This window comes from Schistocerca gregaria, chromosome 6, assembly GCF_023897955.1.
Source record: "Schistocerca gregaria isolate iqSchGreg1 chromosome 6, iqSchGreg1.2, whole genome shotgun sequence".
In the NCBI taxonomy this organism is placed as follows: Eukaryota; Metazoa; Arthropoda; class Insecta; order Orthoptera; family Acrididae; genus Schistocerca; species Schistocerca gregaria.
Genome location: NC_064925.1, coordinates 318894614 through 318915747, shown reverse-complemented (window position 1 = coordinate 318915747; position 21134 = coordinate 318894614). Strand labels below are relative to the sequence as shown.

Below are 21134 nucleotides of genomic sequence, written 5' to 3'. Positions count from 1 at the left end.
GACATTTGAATGTGTCCTTTAAGCCAAATTATGCATTTTAGTATGGGTTATGAATTTCCTATGCTATTGGCGTATCCTGTGATATCCTATTTCTTTTGTGATGCCATGTAAGATCTATTAATGTTATATGCATATGAACATAGGGCATCCTACGCCATCGTAGCTGACCATTCACGGTAACTCCTGCTTTCTGGTGCTCTCTGGCAGCTGCTGAAATGAACCCAAGTCTAAGAGTCATGGAAAAATATTGCAAATGAGTCTTCATAAAGCTTCATTTTCAAGGAAATTTCCTTTTATGCAAGATGAACTATGCTACATTTGAGAATTTCTTAAATCACAGAATGTTTCATTCTCATTTAAAATTTAATACTTTGAGGACCAGCCACTTAGAATAATTTCAAGCCCAGAATACCAAACATTAATGTCCTTGTTTGATGTATCTTAAACAGTAACAGACGCTAAGAAGACCAAAGTTATATGTGAAAGCTTAGCTTTTCTTGTAGCTTATTAATCTTGAAGACCAATATTATATGTGAAAGCTTAGCTTTTCTTGTGGCTATACTATGTACATTAATTGAAACCATTAACTTTTCCTATTTGGTTGTTCAAACTGCTTATCAATAATGTTGCTAGTGGCTGACTACATCACGTATTCCATGGTCTGAAATCTACTGTCATTGGTTGGCATGCGATCTCTATTTCAATGTCTTAGAAACTAATATGCTGTGCTTGGTGGAGTTCAAATTATGCTTTCGTAATAAGAAAATATGCTGCATATCATAATACGAAAATTTACTGTGTACATGTTGCTGTACATCAAAGATCTTTGTGAAACATGTTTTTTGTTGTTTTTCCCCCCTTGCCAAGTTTCGTTTTCTAAAGTTCCGGGAAGTTCTATGCTAGCGTATAAAACCATTTACCATTGAAAGGATTGATATTTTTACAGCTCCAAGGGAAAGTACACTGTCACTTATCATGGAAAACGTGTATTTTCTCCTTGGAGGAAGTGTGCTTTCATGTGTGAAGAAGTGTGTTTGTAACAGGGAGACCTGAAAAAAATCTGGGAATTTTTTTTTTCTTGTCCGCGTACACACCCTGTTAGAAGCTGTTGAATTTGTGAACTAAATCAGATACAGCCATTTGACAGTCACTGGAATGAACTGGCTTTTTCAGAATTGCATAGGAAAAACAAAAAGGAACTTTGATACATTAATTTTTCATTAGGCCTCATATATGTTTATACAATTATTTTTGTTGTATTTACTACGGAAAATAATCATTAGTGATGACAAAGTAGATAGCTTGTTTAAATGTGGTTCCATGTACTGAATATCTGTTTAAGATGAGAGGATGCAATATCGGTTATAAGATTGGTGCTAATAAGTACAGAACCAATTATCCAATTTCTCTCTCTCTCTCTCTCTCTCTCTCTCTCTCTCTCTCTCTCTCTCTCTCTCTCTCTCTCTCTCTCTCTCTTTATACTTACCGTATGAAATTAAATGAAACCCACTGGAAAACTTTAACTGTGCTGGAGTACTTTAACTGTGCGAAGACTGGCAGCCATGTAAAGGGCCACTAAATCTTTTATATTGTGCAGATTTACACATAAGCAATGGGCGTAACAACATGCAAGTCCAATTAAAGAAAAACAAAAAAGTTTGTGCAGGCCAATCAGTGTACGTGAGCGAAGCAGTAGGCGCTAAGCTAGTACTTAATAGAATACAAACTAGGAAGGAAGTTGTTTGATTATTTAATGCCATTATGGATGCAAAGTGACCGTGGCAAAGAAAATGCTGATTTTACTTTTTACAGTAAGAGGAATTGTCAGCATTTCCTTATGATTTACATGCTGATCTTAAATCAAATCATGACAGTAGTGCAGGAAATGCATGTTATATTCAACTTTCATGAGTTGAAAACATAGTGGTAATGACGGAGCCCTGTGGTCTTTGTAGTCTGTGATCTATTACTGCTGTAGTTCTCAGATTTGTTCTTCTATGTCCCAAATATATAATGATTTTTAGATACATATCTGTATTGTTCATGTCATTTTAATTATATCTGTTCCTGTTGTATTTTAGAAGTATTCAGACTACTGATATTTGCAAAAACTTCCACGTACTTTATCACATCATACACTGTAAGTCTGTTCTTCAATTTTGTCACATGTTTTATTTAGAAATTGGATCTTATATCTTGCTGACTCATGCCATTCACATTCTGCAACTGTTTATGTTACATTAAGTTGGATTAAGATCTGAACAACATTTTCACACCAATAATTATGAGAGAGTTATTCAGATTTATGCTTGACTGGCATGTAATGACCAATAAACTTGTGTAGGAGAGATAGTGCTATCATCCACAGTTGTATGTCACTAATTAAAGTATTATTATTATTATTATTATTATTATTATTATTATTTAGGAACTTGTTAAAGATAACCTGCAAGGGCTGTTGTCAAAGTCTCATTGTAAATAATCTCAGATATAATAACAATTAACACCAATATCTGAAAACAACACAGATGTTGTAAGACTTAGTTAGGCATAGAGAAATGTTCATTTGAATATCTGATGGTTGGAGTTAAATTGCAAATATTTACACCAATGACCTGGTCATCATTTTTGATGATGTAGTGGATATTTAATGACATACAGAAAATGTGTAATGACATCTGCCACCATAATGCACATTAATTTTCGGAAAATGTCTGTGAAGTTGACGTGTAGGCACTTCCCTTGGCCCTGTGGTACTTCCCAAGATTGGAACTGCTAGTATGCAGTTGGAGACTTACTCCTTTACCCTGCTGTTCCCAGTTCAGTCACAGATGGCGAATTGAGGAAAACTGTACAAAAACTGAAGTCCAAGAAATCAGCGAGTGATGACGAAATATTGAATCATATATAATATTGCCAGTAAGCGAGCAAATAATCTCGCCATTGCTGGACAGAGCAAACAGCTCTTTCAGAGATGGAATTTTTGCAGAAAAACTGAAGATAAACAGGGTGGTGCCAGTGAACCAGAAAGGGGATAAGGATGAGCCTAACAATTATAGGCCACTTTCACTAATATCAGGTTTCCCAAAAATCCTTGAAATGCTTATGTATAGTAGATTAGTTGATTATCTGGACAGATACAGCATAATTATACCATCACAGTATTGTTTCAGAAAGAGCAAGTCTATGGAATCAGCAATTGCCAATCTGACGGAATATATTATACAGTCCTTACGTGAAAAACAAACTGTGTCTGTGATATTTCTGGCTATCTCCAAAGCAACATTACTGACCATGAAGTACTTCTAAGAAAAATGGAAAACTATAATATTCAAGGACAAGCAGGCGATTGGATAGAATCATACTTATGCAACACAAGACAATATGTATCAATAGGGAATGCGTATCAGTCAGAAACCAAAGACATCAAATATGGAGTGCCACAGGAATCCATAATGGGGCTATTGCTGTTTAATATGTTTGTTAATGACATAGGTGTTGAAGAGAATGAGAAGAAAATATCATATGCAGATGACATGACAATATTGAACATTGACAAAAATGTGTTACAGCTCGAGAGAAGAGCATACAAATCTGCAAACACCAAATCTCTGTGGCTTCTGGAAAGTGTTCTTGTTATAAACCTAAAGAAGACTATGTATGCAGTGATCAGAAATATAGAGAAGATAATGCACTTGTTTAGAGGTGGATGACACGAGACTGGAAGAAGTGCAATCCACTGGATTCTTAGGTATTTCTGTGGATAACGAGCTGAAATGGAAACAGCATATTAATTCTGTCTGTAAGAAACTCAGAATTCTGTCTGCAAGAAACTCAGCTCCGTCACATTCATAATGAGGCAGCTATCACAGTATGCAGACAAACAGCTCCTGCGAATAGTATACCATCTTGTTGTTGTTGTTGTTGTTATTGTTGTTGTGGTCTTCAGTCCTGAGACTGGTTTGATGCAGCTCTCCATGCTACTCTATCCTGTGCAAACTTCTTCAGCTCCCAGTACCTACTGCAACCTACATCCGTCTGAATATGCTTAGTGTATTCATCTCTTGGTCTCCCTCTATGATTTTTGCCCTCCCCACTGCCCTCCAATGCTAAATTTGTGATCCCTTGATGCCTCAGAAGATGCCCTACTAACTGGTCCCTTCTTCTGGTCAAGTTGTGCCACAAACGTCTCTTCTCCCCAATCCTATTCAATACTTCCTCATTAGTTATATGATCTACCCATCTAATCTTCAGCATTCTTCTGTAGCACCACATTTCGAAAGCTTCTATTCTCTTCTTGTCCAAACTATTTGTCATCCATGTTTCACTTCCATACATGGCTACACTCCGTACCAATACTTTCAGAAACAGCTTCCTGACACTTAAATCTATACTCGATGTTAACAAATTTCTCTTCTTCAGAAATGCTTTCCTTGCCATTGCCAGTCTACATTTTATATCTTCTCTACTTCGACCATCATCAGTTATTTTGCTCCCAAAATAGCAAATCTCCTTTACTACTTTAAGTGTCTCATTTCCTAATCTAATTCCCTCAGGATCACCCAACTTAATTCGACTGCATTCCATTATCCTCATTTTGCTTTTGTTGATGGTCATCTTATACCCTTTTTTTAAGACACTGTCCATTCCGTTCAACTGCTCTTCCAAGTCCTTTGCTGTCTCCGGCAGAATTACAATGTCATCGGCGAACCTTAACATTTTTTTTTCTTCTCCATGGATTTTAATACCTACTCTGAATTTTTCTTTTGTTTCCTTTACTGCTTGCTCAATATAGAGATTGAATAACATTGGGGAGAGGCTACAACCCTGTCTCACTCCCTTCCCAACCACTGCTTCCCTTTCATGCCCCTTGACTCTTATAACTGCCATCTGGTTTCCGTACAAATTGTAAATAGCCTTTACCTCTCTGTATTTTAACCCTGCCACCTTTAGAATTAGAAAGAGAGTATTCCAGTCAACATTTTCCAAAGCCTTCTCTAAGTCTACAAACGCTAGAAACTTAGGTTTGCCTTTCCGTAATCTTTCTTCTAAGATAAGTTGTAAGGTCAATATTGCCTCACGTGTTCCAAAAATTCTACAGAATCCAAACTGATCTTCCCAGAGGTCAGCTTCTACCAGTTTTCTCATTCGTCTGTAAAGAATTTGTGTTAGTATTTTGCAGCTGTGACTTATTAAACTGATAGTTTGGTAATTTTCACATCTGTCAACACCTGCTTTCTTTGCATTGGAATTATTATATTGTTCTTGAAGTCTGAGGGTATTTCACCTGTCTCATACATCTTGTTCACCAGATGGTAGAGTTTTGTCAAGACTGGCTCTCCCAATGCCGTCAGTAGTTGTAATGGAATGGTGTCTACTCCCGGGGCCTTGTTTTGGCTCAGGTCTTTCAGTGCTCTGCCAAACTCTTCATGCAGTATCGTATCTCCCATTTCAGCTTCATCTTCACCTACATCCTCTTCCCCTTCTATAACATTACCCTGAAGTACATCGGCCTTGTATAGACCTTCTATATACTCCTTCCACCTTTCTGCTTTCCCTTCTTTGCTTAGAACTGGGTTTCCATCTATCTGAGCTCTTGATATTCATACAAGTGGTTCTTTTTTTCTCCAAAGGTTTCTTCAATTTTCCTGTAGGCAGTATCTATCTCACCCCTAGTGAGATAAGCCTCTACATCCTTACATTTGTCCTCTAGCCATCCCTGCTTAGCCATTTTGCACTTCCTGTCGATCTCATTTTTGAGTAGTTTGTATTCCTTTTTGCCTGCTTTGTTTACTGCATTTTTATATTTTCTCCTTTCATCAATTAAATTCAATATTTCTTCTGTTACCCAAGGATTTTTACTAGCCCTCATCTTTTTACCTACTTGATCCTCTGCTGCCTTCACTACTTCATCCCTCAGAGCTACCCATTCTTCTTCTACTGTATTTCTTTCCCCCATTCCTGTCAATTGTTCCCTTATGCTCTCCCTGAAACTCTGTACAACCTCTGGTTTAGTCAGTTTATTCAGGTCCCATCTCCTTAAATTCCCACCTTTTTGCAGTTTCTTCAGTTTTAATCTACAGTTCATAACCACTAGAGTGTGGTCAGAGTCCACATCTGCCCCTGGAAATGTCTTAAAATTTAAAACCTGGTTCCTAAATCCCTGCCTTACCATCATATAATCTATCTGATACATTCTAGTATCTCCAGGATTCTTCCATGTATACAACCTTCTTTCATGATTCTTGAACCAAGTGTTAGCTATAATTAAGTTATGCTCTGTGCAAAACTCTACCAGGCAGCTTCCTCTTTCATTTCTTAGCCCCACTCCATATTCACCTATTATGTTTCCTTCTCTCCCTTTTCCTACTCTCGAATCCCAGTCACCCATGACTATTAAATTTTCATCTCCCTTCACCACCTGAATAATTTCTTTTATCTCATCATACATTTCATCAATTTCTTCATCATTTGCAGAGATAGTTGGCATATAAACTTGTACTACTGTAGTAGGTGTGGGCTTCGTGTCTATCTTGGCCACAATAATGCGTTCACTATGCTGTTTGTAGTAGCTTACCCGTACTCCTATTTTTTTTATTCATTATTAAACATACTCCTGCATTACCCCCAAAAAAGCAATCAGGATCATATTAAGGAGAAAGTCTTCTGAAACATGCATAAACTACTTCAAAAGACTAGGCATCTTAACTTTTACAGCCTTGTACTAATATATTTCACAAAAGATAGTGCAAAGTGGCCTATAAATGCTAGGTACACACCCACTGCACATGGAGGAAGAATGACATACGAAGTGTACCCCACTGACTGACAATGCATGAATAAGGACCCGTAGTCAGGTGTCAGATTACTAAGAAGTCTGCCTAAAAATCTGCATTACAATCTACATGACTTTTAAGTTTTCAAAGAACTTCAAAGACTATCTGCTGTAGAAGGAATCTTGAGAGTGTTGAAGAGTATTTATCACATTAAATTTGTATATATTATTACTTATAATCAGTGATGTTACAACTACATTCACGGTACATCATGTAATTTTAAAGGATCAAATAAAATTAAGTTCAGTTCAATTCAGTCTAACAGCTGTAGATCTCACCCCACTTTGTGATAAAATCTTTTGTCAAAGCCCATTTGTTGGACTGCATTTTCATCTTCTAGTCATCTATATTTGAACATAATTTTCCAATATTTGTCATCAATACTAAATAAAGCTTCAGCATCATTTATTTTTGTTATGAAGGATGGTCTGAAACAGATTTGTGCTATATGTGTGAGCATCTGCTTGGAACAATTGTGCAACAATTGTTTACAGGGTGTCCATGCCATATGACCAGAAATGTAAATTGGATGTTCTACATAGAACTTGCTGGGATCTTCCTGAACTTGAGGCTCAGATATCTCGGCAAATATAGTACTATGTTGCTCAGATATCTTCATGTTATTCAGTATTCCTCCTTTTGATTATATATGTTCTTCCAGACTAGTTTATTCTCTCTCCGTTAATATAAAAACTCAGCAAGTGCTGTAATTTCTTTGACTTGTGTTACTCTACTTACAGGCATGATTTGTTTCTTAAGGCAAACCCATATACTTAGCTCATTTGTGTGATGATATGAAAAGAAACTATAGCCCTTAAGTTTCAGATAGCATCATATGTAATACCTGAAAATGGAAAAAAGCAAAATGTAAGTGGCAACATAAAGAATAGTTCTCTTCAAGAATCAGATAACTTTAATATGTGTATCTTCTATTTTCAGAAAAAGCATCCAGTTCTTGAGAACTCAATTTCTTGAATGACTTCTTTCATATTATTGGAACAATTATGTCAAATATGTGAATGTCCTTATATTAGCAGCAAAATAAATTCTTTGGCTATGTAACTCAGCAACTTTGCAAACTTCTAGGTGTTGGTTGACACTTGCTGAAGCACAAGGTAGCACTAGTTCTGGAGCTTCTGAATTATTAGCTCGTGTCTTGCGACATAACCGTGGTTGCGTGCGTGCGCATGAATTGCTTGGCCAAGCTGCAGAAACAGAACAGCGGTACCGAGATGCTGCCATGAGCTATTCTACAGCATGGGTTCTCAGTAGGCGGTCTAATCCTGTGCTTGGTAGCAAACTGGCTTTCTGTCACATGAAAGCAAAAAGGTAAGTCATTATTACTCATGATAATGTACGCATTGATATGATAAGTACAATTTAATGTAGAATGAACTTGTAACTTCTCCTCTGATATAAACTGAAACTTCACTTTGCTTGATTATGCTTTCTTCTTTCTGTGGCTTAGTAACTGAAGAGAAAGATGCATGGTTCTACCAGCTTTACAAAATGTAGTTACACAATAAAAAAACTGTAAATTCCTTTGTTTAGTAATCTGCTTTAACACTTGTTTTATTTGTGCAATATTGTTTCACATACAGAGTTCATCATGCACAGAAAGTCAACTACCAGGCCAGGCTGCAATGCCAGTTTCAAAAACATCATCATGAATACAAGAACAGTCTTAAATAATGTACAAAAGTAACTGAGTTTCAGTTAAGCTCAGACCTTCCATACAGTACACAATGTGAGTAATTGAGAGCCCAACTACAGACATTAGTCAACTGCTTTGTGGGTGAGCTTTATCTGTTTAGGCAAGCCATTCTATTTGCCTGAATAGCTATTGTCCATATTGCTAGCACTCATGCTGAGCTGTCACAAGTTTTAATATGCAGACAGGGTTTTCAGTTTCTAATCTCTGTCTAGTGAGAAGGATTTTGAAAGTGAACTAATAAAAAATTTAAACAAATGGTTTGAGTACTGTGTCAGATGGTAACTCAGGCCCAATATTTCCAAATCAGGACTGTGTTTCTCCATTTGTCTTATAAACTGATATCTATTAGATAAATCCAGGTTTTGGGCCAGTTATGATGTGAGATAACAGTGAGACCCAAAAATGCCATAATCATTTGTATAACACTACCAAAGGACACTGGTCGCACCTGGATATTTTCAAACTTGCATGAATCTCTTAGGGACAGATAAATCTTTCCTTGCTCTTGTTTTCTTTGCTGCTGAACAATGTTCAGCAGTATGGCTAGAAAACAAACATATTTTTTAGAGTTCTGTACAGCTGAATGTATCTCTGAGGAGCAGTCAGTTTAACTACTCAGTCAGCTTCCATCAGTTGGCTTTCTCTAAAATATTTGCCTGTTCCATCCTCATAAAAGAACTCTGCTTTTGAATGAGTGGAGGAAATTATGAAAAGAGTTATATTTTATGTTACTCTGAAATACCAGATAAGCCAAGATTGCTTGTAAATCTTCTGACTGAATACCAGTTTCAACAGATCTGGGCTGTTACAAGATCCAATGATGACAGCATGGATCTGTCAAAACCGGTAATCAATAAAAAGATTTTCAAGCTATCTTGGCGTACCTGATATTTCAGAATAATATAACAATTCAGATTGCCCTTAGCTGATGATATAATGTCAAATGTATATAACATAGGCTCTAAGACTCTGTCTTTTAAAAGAGGCTTTGTCATGGAGATCAGCATATAAGAAAGTGACACAATTGTTAGTAGATATGTTTGAATAGAAGAAGGACTGGAAGAAAGAATAACAAGAGGCAAAATGAATTTGTATGAAGTCAAAAGCTGATGTCCTTGGTGGCCAACTACCAAAGAGATTGTTGGTCCAAGGCAACTGTTACTGTACGGGACCAACAGTGTCCTTTATTGTGTAATTAAATAAAGCACAAATGAAACTCTGAAGATGACCACCTTTATGATAACAGAACAGTTTGTTATAGAGGGTTTCCCTGGAAGAACACTGTTGATAATCTAGAAATCATATCATGTAAGAATGAATCAATTTGGTTGAATACTGAAACATCATTAACTGGGTACAAGGTTCTTAATTACTTTGTATCAACTATATATTCATCTGTATTTATTTTTAAATTATGAGACAGAATTGCTGACAAACCATCATAGCTTTCAGAGCAGACCCTGATCCTCACTGTAGGTGATTCCTCTTATCCTCGGGTCTGTCCACCTGCCTAGCTGGCTGGTTACATGCTTGCCTCCCATGAATTGGGCCCAGGTTTGATTCCCAGCCGGGTTTGGATTTTCTCCATTCATGGACTGGATGTTGTGTTGTCCTCATCATCATTTCATCCTCGTCACTGACACGCAGGTCGCCCTATGAGGTGTCCGCTGAAATAAGACTTCCACTCGGCTGGCGAACTTCCCTGGATGGGGCCTCTCGGCCAACAATGCCATACGCTCGTTTCATTTCATTGTTGTTTTCTTTTTTTTGGGGGGGGGGGGGGGGTGTCTAAGTGATCTGAGCCTTTCACAGCTTGTCCCTTTCTCTTTCCTGAGGAAGGAACTAGCAGTGAGAGCAAGGATAGTGTGCTTTTTTGCTTTTATGTGTAGCTATCAGCAGCAGTACACTTTTCACCTTCTGAAGGTAAGTAATCGCCAGATTGTATCTGAAAAGTTATTAGTTTTCTGTATTTATTTTGTAATTTAGTGCAATAATTCTCATTTGTATTCTGATAAATACAGTAATAATTGTACAAGGGTCGTACAGTAAGTAATTCAACTCATTATATCCTCGAAGCAGAATGGTTTTATTCATGATATAAATACACCAAATTGTTCCCCATTTCTTCAGTTATAAAACTCTGTCTTTCATCATAATCTCCATTCGTTTCTGTGGCATTATGCCATCTTAATGTGAGGGTGTGCATAGTCTGCACATTCAGCCAATTTCTTGCTCCATAAATAACTTCCCCATCATTCCAGTAGTGCTTCTTTGGAGTCCGTCTTTCAGTGGGCCAAAGAGATGTATGTCAGAAGTGCAGCACCTGTGCTGTAGGGCATACAAGGAAGAACAGTCCACTGAAATTTTATGACCTTCTCTTGGAATGGATGTGCAGACTTCTGCATGACCTTATGTAATTGTGAAGGAGTTCACATTTTTGTGGCTATCAATACACTGTAATCATTTCTTCAATTTCCTACGAGTCTCACAGTACACTTTGGAGTTGATTGGTTGACCATGAGGGAGGACACTGAAGAGAATAACCCTTCAGAGTCCCAGAAGATTTTACCAGCTGAGGGTACTGTTTTGAACTTTTCCCTCAAAGAAGACATTGTGTGACTCCACTACATGGGTTGCCAATTTATTTCAAGCTCAAAATGGTGAAGCTTTGTTTCTGCTCTGTGGCAAAATTTGACAAGGAATCATCTCCATCAACATCGTAACAAACACACAGTAAGGTGCAGATGTTCCTTGTTTCTTCTTTATGATATTCAGTGAGGTTTAGTGGATCCTAAGAGGCACAAACCTTTGAATGTGATACCTAGCGGACAAATGTGTCAGTATTGCAAGTAAAGATGCCAAGTTGAACACTGAGTTGCTTATTGTCATTCATTGGTCACCCTGAATCACAGTGTGCACGTGTTGCAACATTGCAGGCTCACAGCAGATTTCCTTCTCCTTCTTCTGTTCACTACAGACTCTTCCCTTAGCAGGCCTACCATGTGTTTATCCATTGCCTGTGTCTGTAAAAATTCTGTGAATGTTTGTGATGGTCTAGTTTTCCTCCAAAAGGAGTTCAATAACTGTGCTATCCTTGGAATACATCTCAGTTCCAGATGTCATTTTGAAGACTGGTCATAGCACTCTCAGATTAGATTAGATTAGATTAATACTTGTTCCATAGATCATGAATACGACACTTCGTAATGATGTGGAACGTGTCAGGTTAATGAAAGATGTCTGTACAAGATATTACATTACACAAAATATTGTGTGACACTAATGCTTAAGTTATATTAAAAATAAAGATTCCAAGACTTACCAAGCGGGAAAGCGCCGGCAGACAGGCACATGAACAAAACACACAAACACACACACAGAATTACGAGCTTTCGCAACTGGCAGTTGCTTCGTCAGGAAAGAGGGAAGGAGAGGGAAAAATGAAAGGATGTGGGTTTTAAGGGAGAGGGTAAGGAGTCATTCCAATCCCGGGAGCGGAAAGACTTCCCTTAGGGGAAAAAAAGGACAGGTGTACACTCGCACACACACACACACATATCCATCCGCACATACACAGACACAAGCAGACATATTTAAAGGCAAAGAGTTAAGGGCAGAGATGTCAGTCGAGGCGGAAGTACAGAGGCAAAGAAGTTGTTGAAAGACAGGTGAGGTATGAGCGGCGGCAACTTGAAATTAGCGGAGGTTGAGGCCTGGCGGATATCGAGAAGAGAGGATATACTGAAGGGCGAGTTCCCATCTCCGGAGTTCGGATAGGTTGGTGTTGGTGGGAAGTATCCAGATAACTCGGACGGTGTAACACTGTGCCAAGATGTGCTGGCCGTGCATCAAGGCATGTTTAGCCACAGGGTGATCCTCATTACCAACAAACACTGTCTGCCTGTGTCCATTCATGCGAATGGACAGTTTGTTGCTGGTCATTCCCACATAGAAAGCATCACAGTGCAGGCAGGTCAGTTGGTAAATCACGTGGGTGCTTTCACATGTGGCTCTCCCTTTGATTGTGTACACCTTCCGGGTTACAGGACTGGAGTAGGTGGTGGTGGGAGGGTGCATAGGACAGGTTTTACACCGGGGGCGGTTGCAAGGGTAGGAGCCAGAGGGTAGGGGAGGTGGTTTGGGGATTTCATAGGGATGAACCAAGAGGTTACGAAGGTTAGGTGGACGGCGGAAAGACACTCTTGGTGGAGTGGGGAGGATTTCATGAAGGATGGATCTCATTTCGGGGCAGGATTTTAGGAAGTCGTATCCCTGCTGGAGAGCCACATTCAAGGTCTGATCCAGTCCCGGGAAGTATTCTGTTACAAGTGGGGCACTTTTGGGGTTCTTCTGTGAGAGGTTCTGGGTTTGAGGGGATGAGGAAGTGGCTCTGGTTATCTGCTTCTGTACCAGGTTGGGAGGGTAGTTGCGGGATGCGAAAGCTGTTTTCAGGTTGTTGGTGTAATGGTCGAGGGATTCAGGACTGGAGCAGATTCGTTTGCCACGAAGGCCTAGGCTGTAGGGAAGGGACCGTTTGATATGGAATGGGTGGCAGCTGTCATAATGGAGGTACTGTTGCTTGTTGGTGGGTTTGATGTGGACGGATGTGTGCAGCTGGCCATTGGACAGATGGAGGTCAACATCTAGGAAAGTGGCATGGGATTTGGAGTAGGACCAGGTGAATCTGATGGAACCAAAGGAGTTGAGGTTGGAGAGGAAATTCTGGAGTTGTTCTTCACTGTGAGTCCAGATCATGAAGATGTCATCAATAAATCTGTACCAAACTTTGGGTTGGCAGGCTTGGGTAACCAAGAAGGCTTCCTCTAAGCGACCCATAAATAGGTTGGCATACGAGGGAGCCATCCTGGTACCCATGGCTGTTCCCTTTAATTGTTGGTATGTCTGGCCTTCAAAAGTGAAGAAGTTGTGGGTCAGGATGAAGCTGGCTAAGGTGACGAGGAAAGAGGTTTTAGGTAGGGTGGCAGGTGATCGGCGTGAAAGGAAGTGCTCCATTGCAGCGAGGCCCTGGACGTGCGGGATATTTGTGTATAGGGAAGTGGCATCAATGGTTACCAGGATGGTTTCTGGGGGTAACAGACTGGGTACGGATTCCAGGCGTTCGAGAAAGTGGTTGGTGTCTTTGATGAAGGATGGGAGACTGCATGTAATGGGTTGAAGGTGTTGATCTACGTAGGCAGAGATACGTTCTGTGGGGGCTTGGTAACCAGCTACAATGGGGCGGCCAGGATGTTTGGGTTTGTGAATTTTAGGAAGTAGGTAGAAGGTAGGAGTGCGAGGTGACGGTGGGGTGAGGAGTTTGATGGAGTCAGGTGAAAGGTTTTGTAGGGGGCCTAAGGTTCTGAGGATTCCTTGAAGCTCCGCCTGGACATCAGGAATGGGATTACTTCGGCAAACTTTGTATGTAGAGTTGTCTGAAAGCTGACGCAGTCCCTCAGCCACATACTCCCGACGATCAAGTACCACAGTCGTGGAACCCTTGTCAGCCGGAAGAATGATGATGGATCGGTCAGCTTTCAGATCACGGATAGCCTGGGATTCGGCTGTGGTGATGTTGGGAGTAGGATTAAGGTTTTTCAAGAAAGATTGAGAGGCAAGGCTGGAAGTGAGAAATTCCTGGAAGGTTTGGAGAGGGTGATTTTGAGGAAGAGGAGGTGGGTCCCGCTGTGATGGAGGACGGAACTGTTGCAGGCAGGGTTCAATTTGGATAGTGTCTTGGGGAGTTGGATCATTAGGAGTGGGATCAGGATTGTTTTTCTTCGTGGCAAAGTGATATTTCCAGCAGAGACTACGAGTGTAGGACAGTAAATCCTTGACAAGGGCAGTTTGGTTGAACCTGGGAGTGGGGCTGAAGGTGAGGCCTTTGGATAGGACAGAGGTTTCGGATTGGGAGAGGGGTTTGGAGGAAAGGTTAACTACTGAATTGGGGTGTTGTGGTTCCAGATTGTGTTGACTAGAATTTTGAGGTGTTGGGGGGAGTGGAGCTGGAAGTGGGAGATTGAGTAGATGGGAGAGACTGGGTCTGTGTGCAATGAGAGGAGGTTGAGGTTTGTTGGAAAGGTTGTGGAGGGTGAGTGAGTTGCCTTTCCGGAGGTGGGAAACCAGGAGATTGGATAGTTTTTTGAGGTGGAGGGTGGCATGTTGTTCTAATTTGCGGTTGGCCTGTAGGAGGATGCTATGTACAGCCGGTGTGGATGCGGGAGAGGAAAGATTGAGGACTTTGATTTGGGATAGGAGTTGACGGGTGTGTTCATTGGCCGAGTCGATGTATAGGTGAAGGATTAGGCGGGTGAGGGCTATGGATTGTGCTGTTTGGAACTGGTATAAGGACTGATGGAAAGAAGGATTGCAGCCAGAGATGGGAACTTTAAGTGTGAGGCCTTTGGGAGTAATGCCAAATGTCAGACAAGCCTGAGTAAATAAAATATGGGAGCGTAATCTGGCTAGGGTGAAGGCATGTTTGCGGAGGGAATGTAAATAAAATTTAATGGGGTCGTTGTAGGGATGTTGTGAGGTTGACATGGTATTGGTAGGTGGAAAGGGTAATATGAGGTTAAAGTGAAAGTAAAGAGAGATTTATATAGGGAGAGATAAAGGTGTGAAAAAAGTCGAAAAAGTGTTGGTTTGAGATGAGCTATGATGATCATGTGCTGAACTTAGGTTGGTGAACAACAATGGGTGCAAAGGTTGGGTAGTTATGTTGTCTCCAGATCACGTTAAAGGGTGGGGAAATTCAAGAAAATTTCGAGAAATTCAAGAAAATTTCGACAAAAAAATTTTTTCGAAAAAAGTTTCGAAAAAATAATTTGCGATAAAATAAAATTCGAAAAAAATTTTTGAATAAAATCTCGAAGAATATGTGTGTAAATGTATTCAAAGGACTGGTTATATACTGGCAGGTTATGATAATGAGGCTAACAATTGTTTGATTAAGAAATAATAACGTGTAAACCTGTGGGAAGCTGCTAGAAAATGATCGGTTTTGTGGGAAAAACGGGAATGGAAATAAAACGAAAGTTGTTGGAAAAAAAACTGAGATGGTTGTGTAATGGGTGAAAGGAACTGAAGCTGTGAAATAGTATTCACGAGTTTACACGAAATGTTTGTAAACTTGGAACAATGGATTTTATAGCAGCGGTTATGTTGAAAGCGTTGAAAATTTTAGGTTATGGTTTGGAAGTAAATTACGTCTTATTGAGTATAATTAGGCAGGATAAAATGTATGGTAGATTACGGAAAAATGGAAGATGAATACAAAGTGGAACTTCTTGTACAAACGAAAAGAGAAAGTAAGACGATAGAGAAGATTTCGAAATGCAACAGAGACAATAACAAACGTAATTGTTGGGTTCAAATTAATGACGATGTAAATAAAACAGAAAGAAACTTCCACATGGGAAAAATATATTAAAAATAAAGATTCCAAGACTTACCAAGCGGGAAAGCGCCGGCAGACAGGCACATGAACAAAACACACAAACACACACACAGAATTACGAGCTTTCGCAACTGGCAGTTGCTTCGTCAGGAAAGAGGGAAGGAGAGGGAAAAATGAAAGGATGTGGGTTTTAAGGGAGAGGGTAAGGAGTCATTCCAATCCCGGGAGCGGAAAGACTTCCCTTAGGGGAAAAAAAGGACAGGTGTACACTCGCACACACACACACATATCCATCCGCACATACACAGACACAAGCAGACATATTTAAAGGCAAAGAGTTAAGGGCAGAGATGTCAGTCGAGGCGGAAGTACAGAGGCAAAGAAGTTGTTGAAAGACAGGTGAGGTATGAGCGGCGGCAACTTGAAATTAGCGGAGGTTGAGGCCTGGCGGATATCGAGAAGAGAGGATATACTGAAGGGCGAGTTCCCATCTCCGGAGTTCGGATAGGTTGGTGTTGGTGGGAAGTATCCAGATAACTCGGACGGTGTAACACTGTGCCAAGATGTGCTGGCCGTGCATCAAGGCATGTTTAGCCACAGGGTGATCCTCATTACCAACAAACACTGTCTGCCTGTGTCCATTCATGCGAATGGACAGTTTGTTGCTGGTCATTCCCACATAGAAAGCATCACAGTGCAGGCAGGTCAGTTGGTAAATCACGTGGGTGCTTTCACATGTGGCTCTCCCTTTGATTGTGTACACCTTCCAGCAACAAACTGTCCATTCGCATGAATGGACACAGGCAGACAGTGTTTGTTGGTAATGAGGATCACCCTGTGACTAAACATGCCTTGATGCACGGCCAGCACATCATGGCACAGTGTTACACCGTCCGAGTTATCTGGATACTTCCCACCAACACCAACCTATCCGAACTCCGGAGATGGGAACTCGCCCTTCAGTATATCCTCTCTTCTCGATATCCGCCAGGCCTCAACCTCCGCTAATTTCAAGTTGCCGCCGCTCATACCTCACCTGTCTTTCAACAACTTCTTTGCCTCTGTACTTCCGCCTCGACTGACATCTCTGCCCTTAACTCTTTGCCTTTAAATATGTCTGCTTGTGTCTGTGTATGTGCGGATGGATATGTGTGTGTGTGTGCGAGTGTACACCTGTCCTTTTTTTCCCCTAAGGGAAGTCTTTCCGCTCCCGGGATTGGAATGACTCCTTACCCTCTCCCTTAAAACCCACATCCTTTCATTTTTCCCTCTCCTTCCCTCTTTCCTGACGAAGCAACTGCCAGTTGCGAAAGCTCGTAATTCTGTGTGTGTGTTTGTGTGTTTTGTTCATGTGCCTGTCTGCCGGCGCTTTCCCGCTTGGTAAGTCTTGGAATCTTTATTTTTAATATATTTTTCCCATGTGGAAGTTTCTTTCTGTTTAATGCTTAAGTTAGTTTTTTTCCCTCCCTTAATTTATATCTAAAAAATCAGCCAATGAGTAGAAGGAGTTGTCATCTAGAAATTTCTTTTAATTTATTTTAAAATGTGAGTTGACTATCTGTCAGGCTTTTGATGCTGTTTGGTTGGTGACCAAAGACTTTTGTGGCAGCATAATTTACCCCCTTCTGTGCCAAAGTCAGATTTAACCGTGCATAGTGAAGATCATCCTTTCTCCTGGTGTTATAGCTATGCACACTGCTCTTACTTTTGACATGGGCTGGATTATTAACAACAAATTTCATAAGTTCAGTTATTGAAAATGCATGAGATTATGCATGAATGTTTAAGGATGTCACAAATGAAATTACAATTTTTTAAATCCAGAATTGGCGGAGAAAGAAATTGTTGCACCACTTATCAAACACCCCTTGTTTATGTGATTCTATTTCTTTCATGGCTGTTTCGGAAGGATCTGGCCTGGGAAAAGAACACTTATCAATTACTTTCTGGAATTTATTTCACTGTGAAAAAGGTTATTCTCAAAAACTGGTAGACATACAAGTGTATAAAGTGTTTTGTGGAAAATAGCTGTATAAACTCTTGAATATGAGGAGGATTGAGGAGCAGAGAGACTCATAGAAAAATTAATAGTTCTCCTTCTCTTTCTCCCACTGAGGTTGTGCAGTGGTTAAGCACACTGGACTCACATTCTGGAGGATGAAAGGTGAAATCTGTGCCCGGCCATCCTGATTTAGCTTTTCTATAATTTCCCTAGGTCACAAAGGACATCACCTGGAAACTTAGTGATTATTTTCCTTTCTTGTGTGCTGGCATGCTGCTCAGCTATATCTCCGTTTGATCAGTAATGATCTGTTCCCATAGAGATGCAATTTTTACTAATGTTTGCTGTTTTATTTGCATATTTTCTTACAGGTATGCAGAAGCCATTGATGTCTGCCAGCAAGTGCTTAAGCTGCAACCAGATTTTCCCCGTATACGCAAGGATATTCTAGAAAAATGTCGTAATAATTTAAGAACTTGATCTGTCTCAGCCTTAATGGATTTTGTAATGAGAGACATTGTGAACATCCGTCCATAATTTAAGTTAACACAGTAAGCAGCTTTTATAAGCTTATTGAACTACGCAGTTCTGTTATTTGTCTTCTGTACATGGTATTTTACATTCTACCTGAAAAGTCTTTAGTGTTCTCTGTATTTAGCTGTTATGACACCCTCATGAACACTGAATACATATTTCTGAAGGTTGTTATCATACAAAATAAAATTAAATATAGCTTTTTAAAAAAGTGTGCAAGTTATTGGAAATATGTAGTTCGCTTGAGTATTTGAAACTGTGTGACAGTAGATCATCACAACTAGAAAAAGTCACTACAAGTCACCTTTAGAAGTTTGGGAGTCTGCAGCTCATTTTTATATTATATACATGGGAACCTGGATTTTGTTTCTGTTTTTAATCATTAAAACATTGCAATGCACTTAATTTTTGATGTAAAAATTGAAGCACTTCTAAGAGAATGAAATATTAGAGCTTTGGACTTGATTTGACTTTTATTTATGTTAAATTGTTAAATTATATTCAGAACAATGGATGTACTGTATAGTAGGACAAGTCAAAGAATACAACATTACTTGGAGAGAAAGAGGCAGAAAAAGAAAAGTATAAATGAAAAATTTTCTGTATGGGTATTAATTATCATTATTTTCAGTCCAGTTGTTGAAATTGAGTGTCTACCATACTTATTGGTTCATACAAAACTGCAAACAATATGTACACAAGACACAAAACATTACATGATACATATGCAGTAAGCAATATTACAGTATAATTTGCAATATGATGTATATTTTGCTTAATGAATACCTCTAAAAACTCATTAAAATTATAAAAAAAATGTGTTTCAGTTTGTTCTTAAATATATGACAATATCCATGGAACCTTATTGTAAACACTTTTTATTCTGGGCTGGGTAACTCAATTTTTTCGCTGTATTGAGAGTTATTGAGTCTTTGCGAAGACTGTGCTCATGCCTTGTTCCATGATTGTGAATCTCTAATGTAGTTAGGAAAAGCTTTTTGTTGTTGAATTCAAATATTGTCAATGAGTAGATATATTGAGTGTCACTATGCAGATGATCTTGAAAAGATGCCTGCAAGATGTTCAGTATGTAACTCCACAGATCAACCTCAAAGCTTGTTTTTGTAGATTAAAAATGTTCATTCCACCATAATTTGTTTTCCATTCATACTCTTAGAAATGTTGTATATGGAGTTTCTTTGATTGCCCACTGATATCTGTTTCAAGAACTTGGAGCTTGTTGTTTGCTGTCTGAAATGGCATTAGGTTGTTTTTTTTAAAGATTTAATGATAGACTGTGTAACATTTCGTCATTGCCTACTGTCTGAAGGAGAACACCCTAGTCCTCCTTGGCTTCACATCAGCATTCCAGCAGAAGAAGCAATAAATGACAATCCCTACTTAAACCCCCAGCAGCTATGCTGTTGTAAAAAGTACAACAGCAATGGGTTTTACACCTTTTTATCAATCCCATTACCTTGAGCTATTGTGCCACTGTTCAGTGTATTCCATTGCTGATGCTGACTTGACAATGTTAGAACATAGCCAGTTTCTTTGCTTAGCTTTCTCAGTTTTCTGAATGAAGTACAGTGTGTGCCTGCTGTGTGCAACTATATGCGCACCTGCCAAGAGGTGAACAATGCACCTGGGTCACATTGACTGACTGGTGTCATAATAGCTTTATAGGGGCATGTGGTGGGTTCGATCTTTGATGTACCATATAGCGTGGATTTTTTTTTTTTTTTTTTTTTTTTTAATTGAACATTTCTTCATATAACGATAACTGTGCCGTTATTCATATTGCATGTAATGGTTTTGAAAGTACTCTTTTATGTTTGTTAAAAAACATGGCAAATTTTTCTCAGGGCGCTATCGCCAAAAATATCATATGTATCTCAACGTGAAGACATCCATCTTACTCACGATGGATTAAAAATCTTCCTTTAATATTACACGATAATCCATTTAAATAATGCTTAATTATTTTTTCTGTGAGGCTGGATGCTCCAGGGTAGCTGCCTATGTGCAGTGGCAGCATAAGCATTTATAGATATTGCTATTAATAAAAAAAACTGTACCTCTGGCCTAACACAAATTGTAAAATACTACAAGATGTCGTTTTCAATTAATTGAGATTATTCTTTTTAATACTTTTAGCATTAAATTAAGAACTTATGTAATTTTTGTCATCAATGGCATCGCTACAATAATGAGCCTACACAAAATGGCCAAGGCTGAGCGAGGTGGCACAGTGGCTAGCACACTGGACTCGCGTTCGGGAGGACGACGGTTCAATCTCACGTCTGGCCATCCTGATTTTCCGTGATTTCCCCAAATCACTCCAGGCAAATGCCGGGATGGTTCCTTTGAAAGGGCACGGCCGACATCCTTCCCCGTCCTTCCCTAATCCAATGAGACCGATGACCTCGCTGTCTGGTCTCTTCCCCCAAACAACCCAACCTCAATCCAAAATGGCCAAGACAACATTTAATTATTACGAACTGAATCATATGCAGGATAGGTACTCATTGTTGACATAAACACATATTACAGCTATTAATTTCATATATATTAGCGTCCATCAGCTAGAACATCAGAATCGATAAGATAATGAAACAAAAAAATACACTCATTCTTCTTGTACAAAGGGAC

General features: G+C 39.4%; 1 protein-coding gene across 2 annotated transcripts in view; it reads left to right on the top strand.

Annotated features, from left to right (window-relative positions):
• The window catches only part of LOC126278379 (tetratricopeptide repeat protein 21B-like), a 268639-nt gene extending 249004 nt beyond the window's left edge, over positions 1-19635 (top strand). The window contains exons 19-20 of one of the 2 annotated variants that reach the window (XM_049978456.1): positions 7923-8165; positions 18320-19635. In XM_049978456.1, coding sequence (XP_049834413.1) covers positions 7923-8165; positions 18320-18428 — 352 coding nt within the window. In that variant the 3' untranslated portion in view covers positions 18429-19635. The remainder of the gene's footprint in view (positions 1-7922; positions 8166-18319) is intronic. The other variant, XM_049978457.1, reaches the window with a different exon arrangement.
• Positions 19636-21134: the final 1499 nt, after the last annotated feature.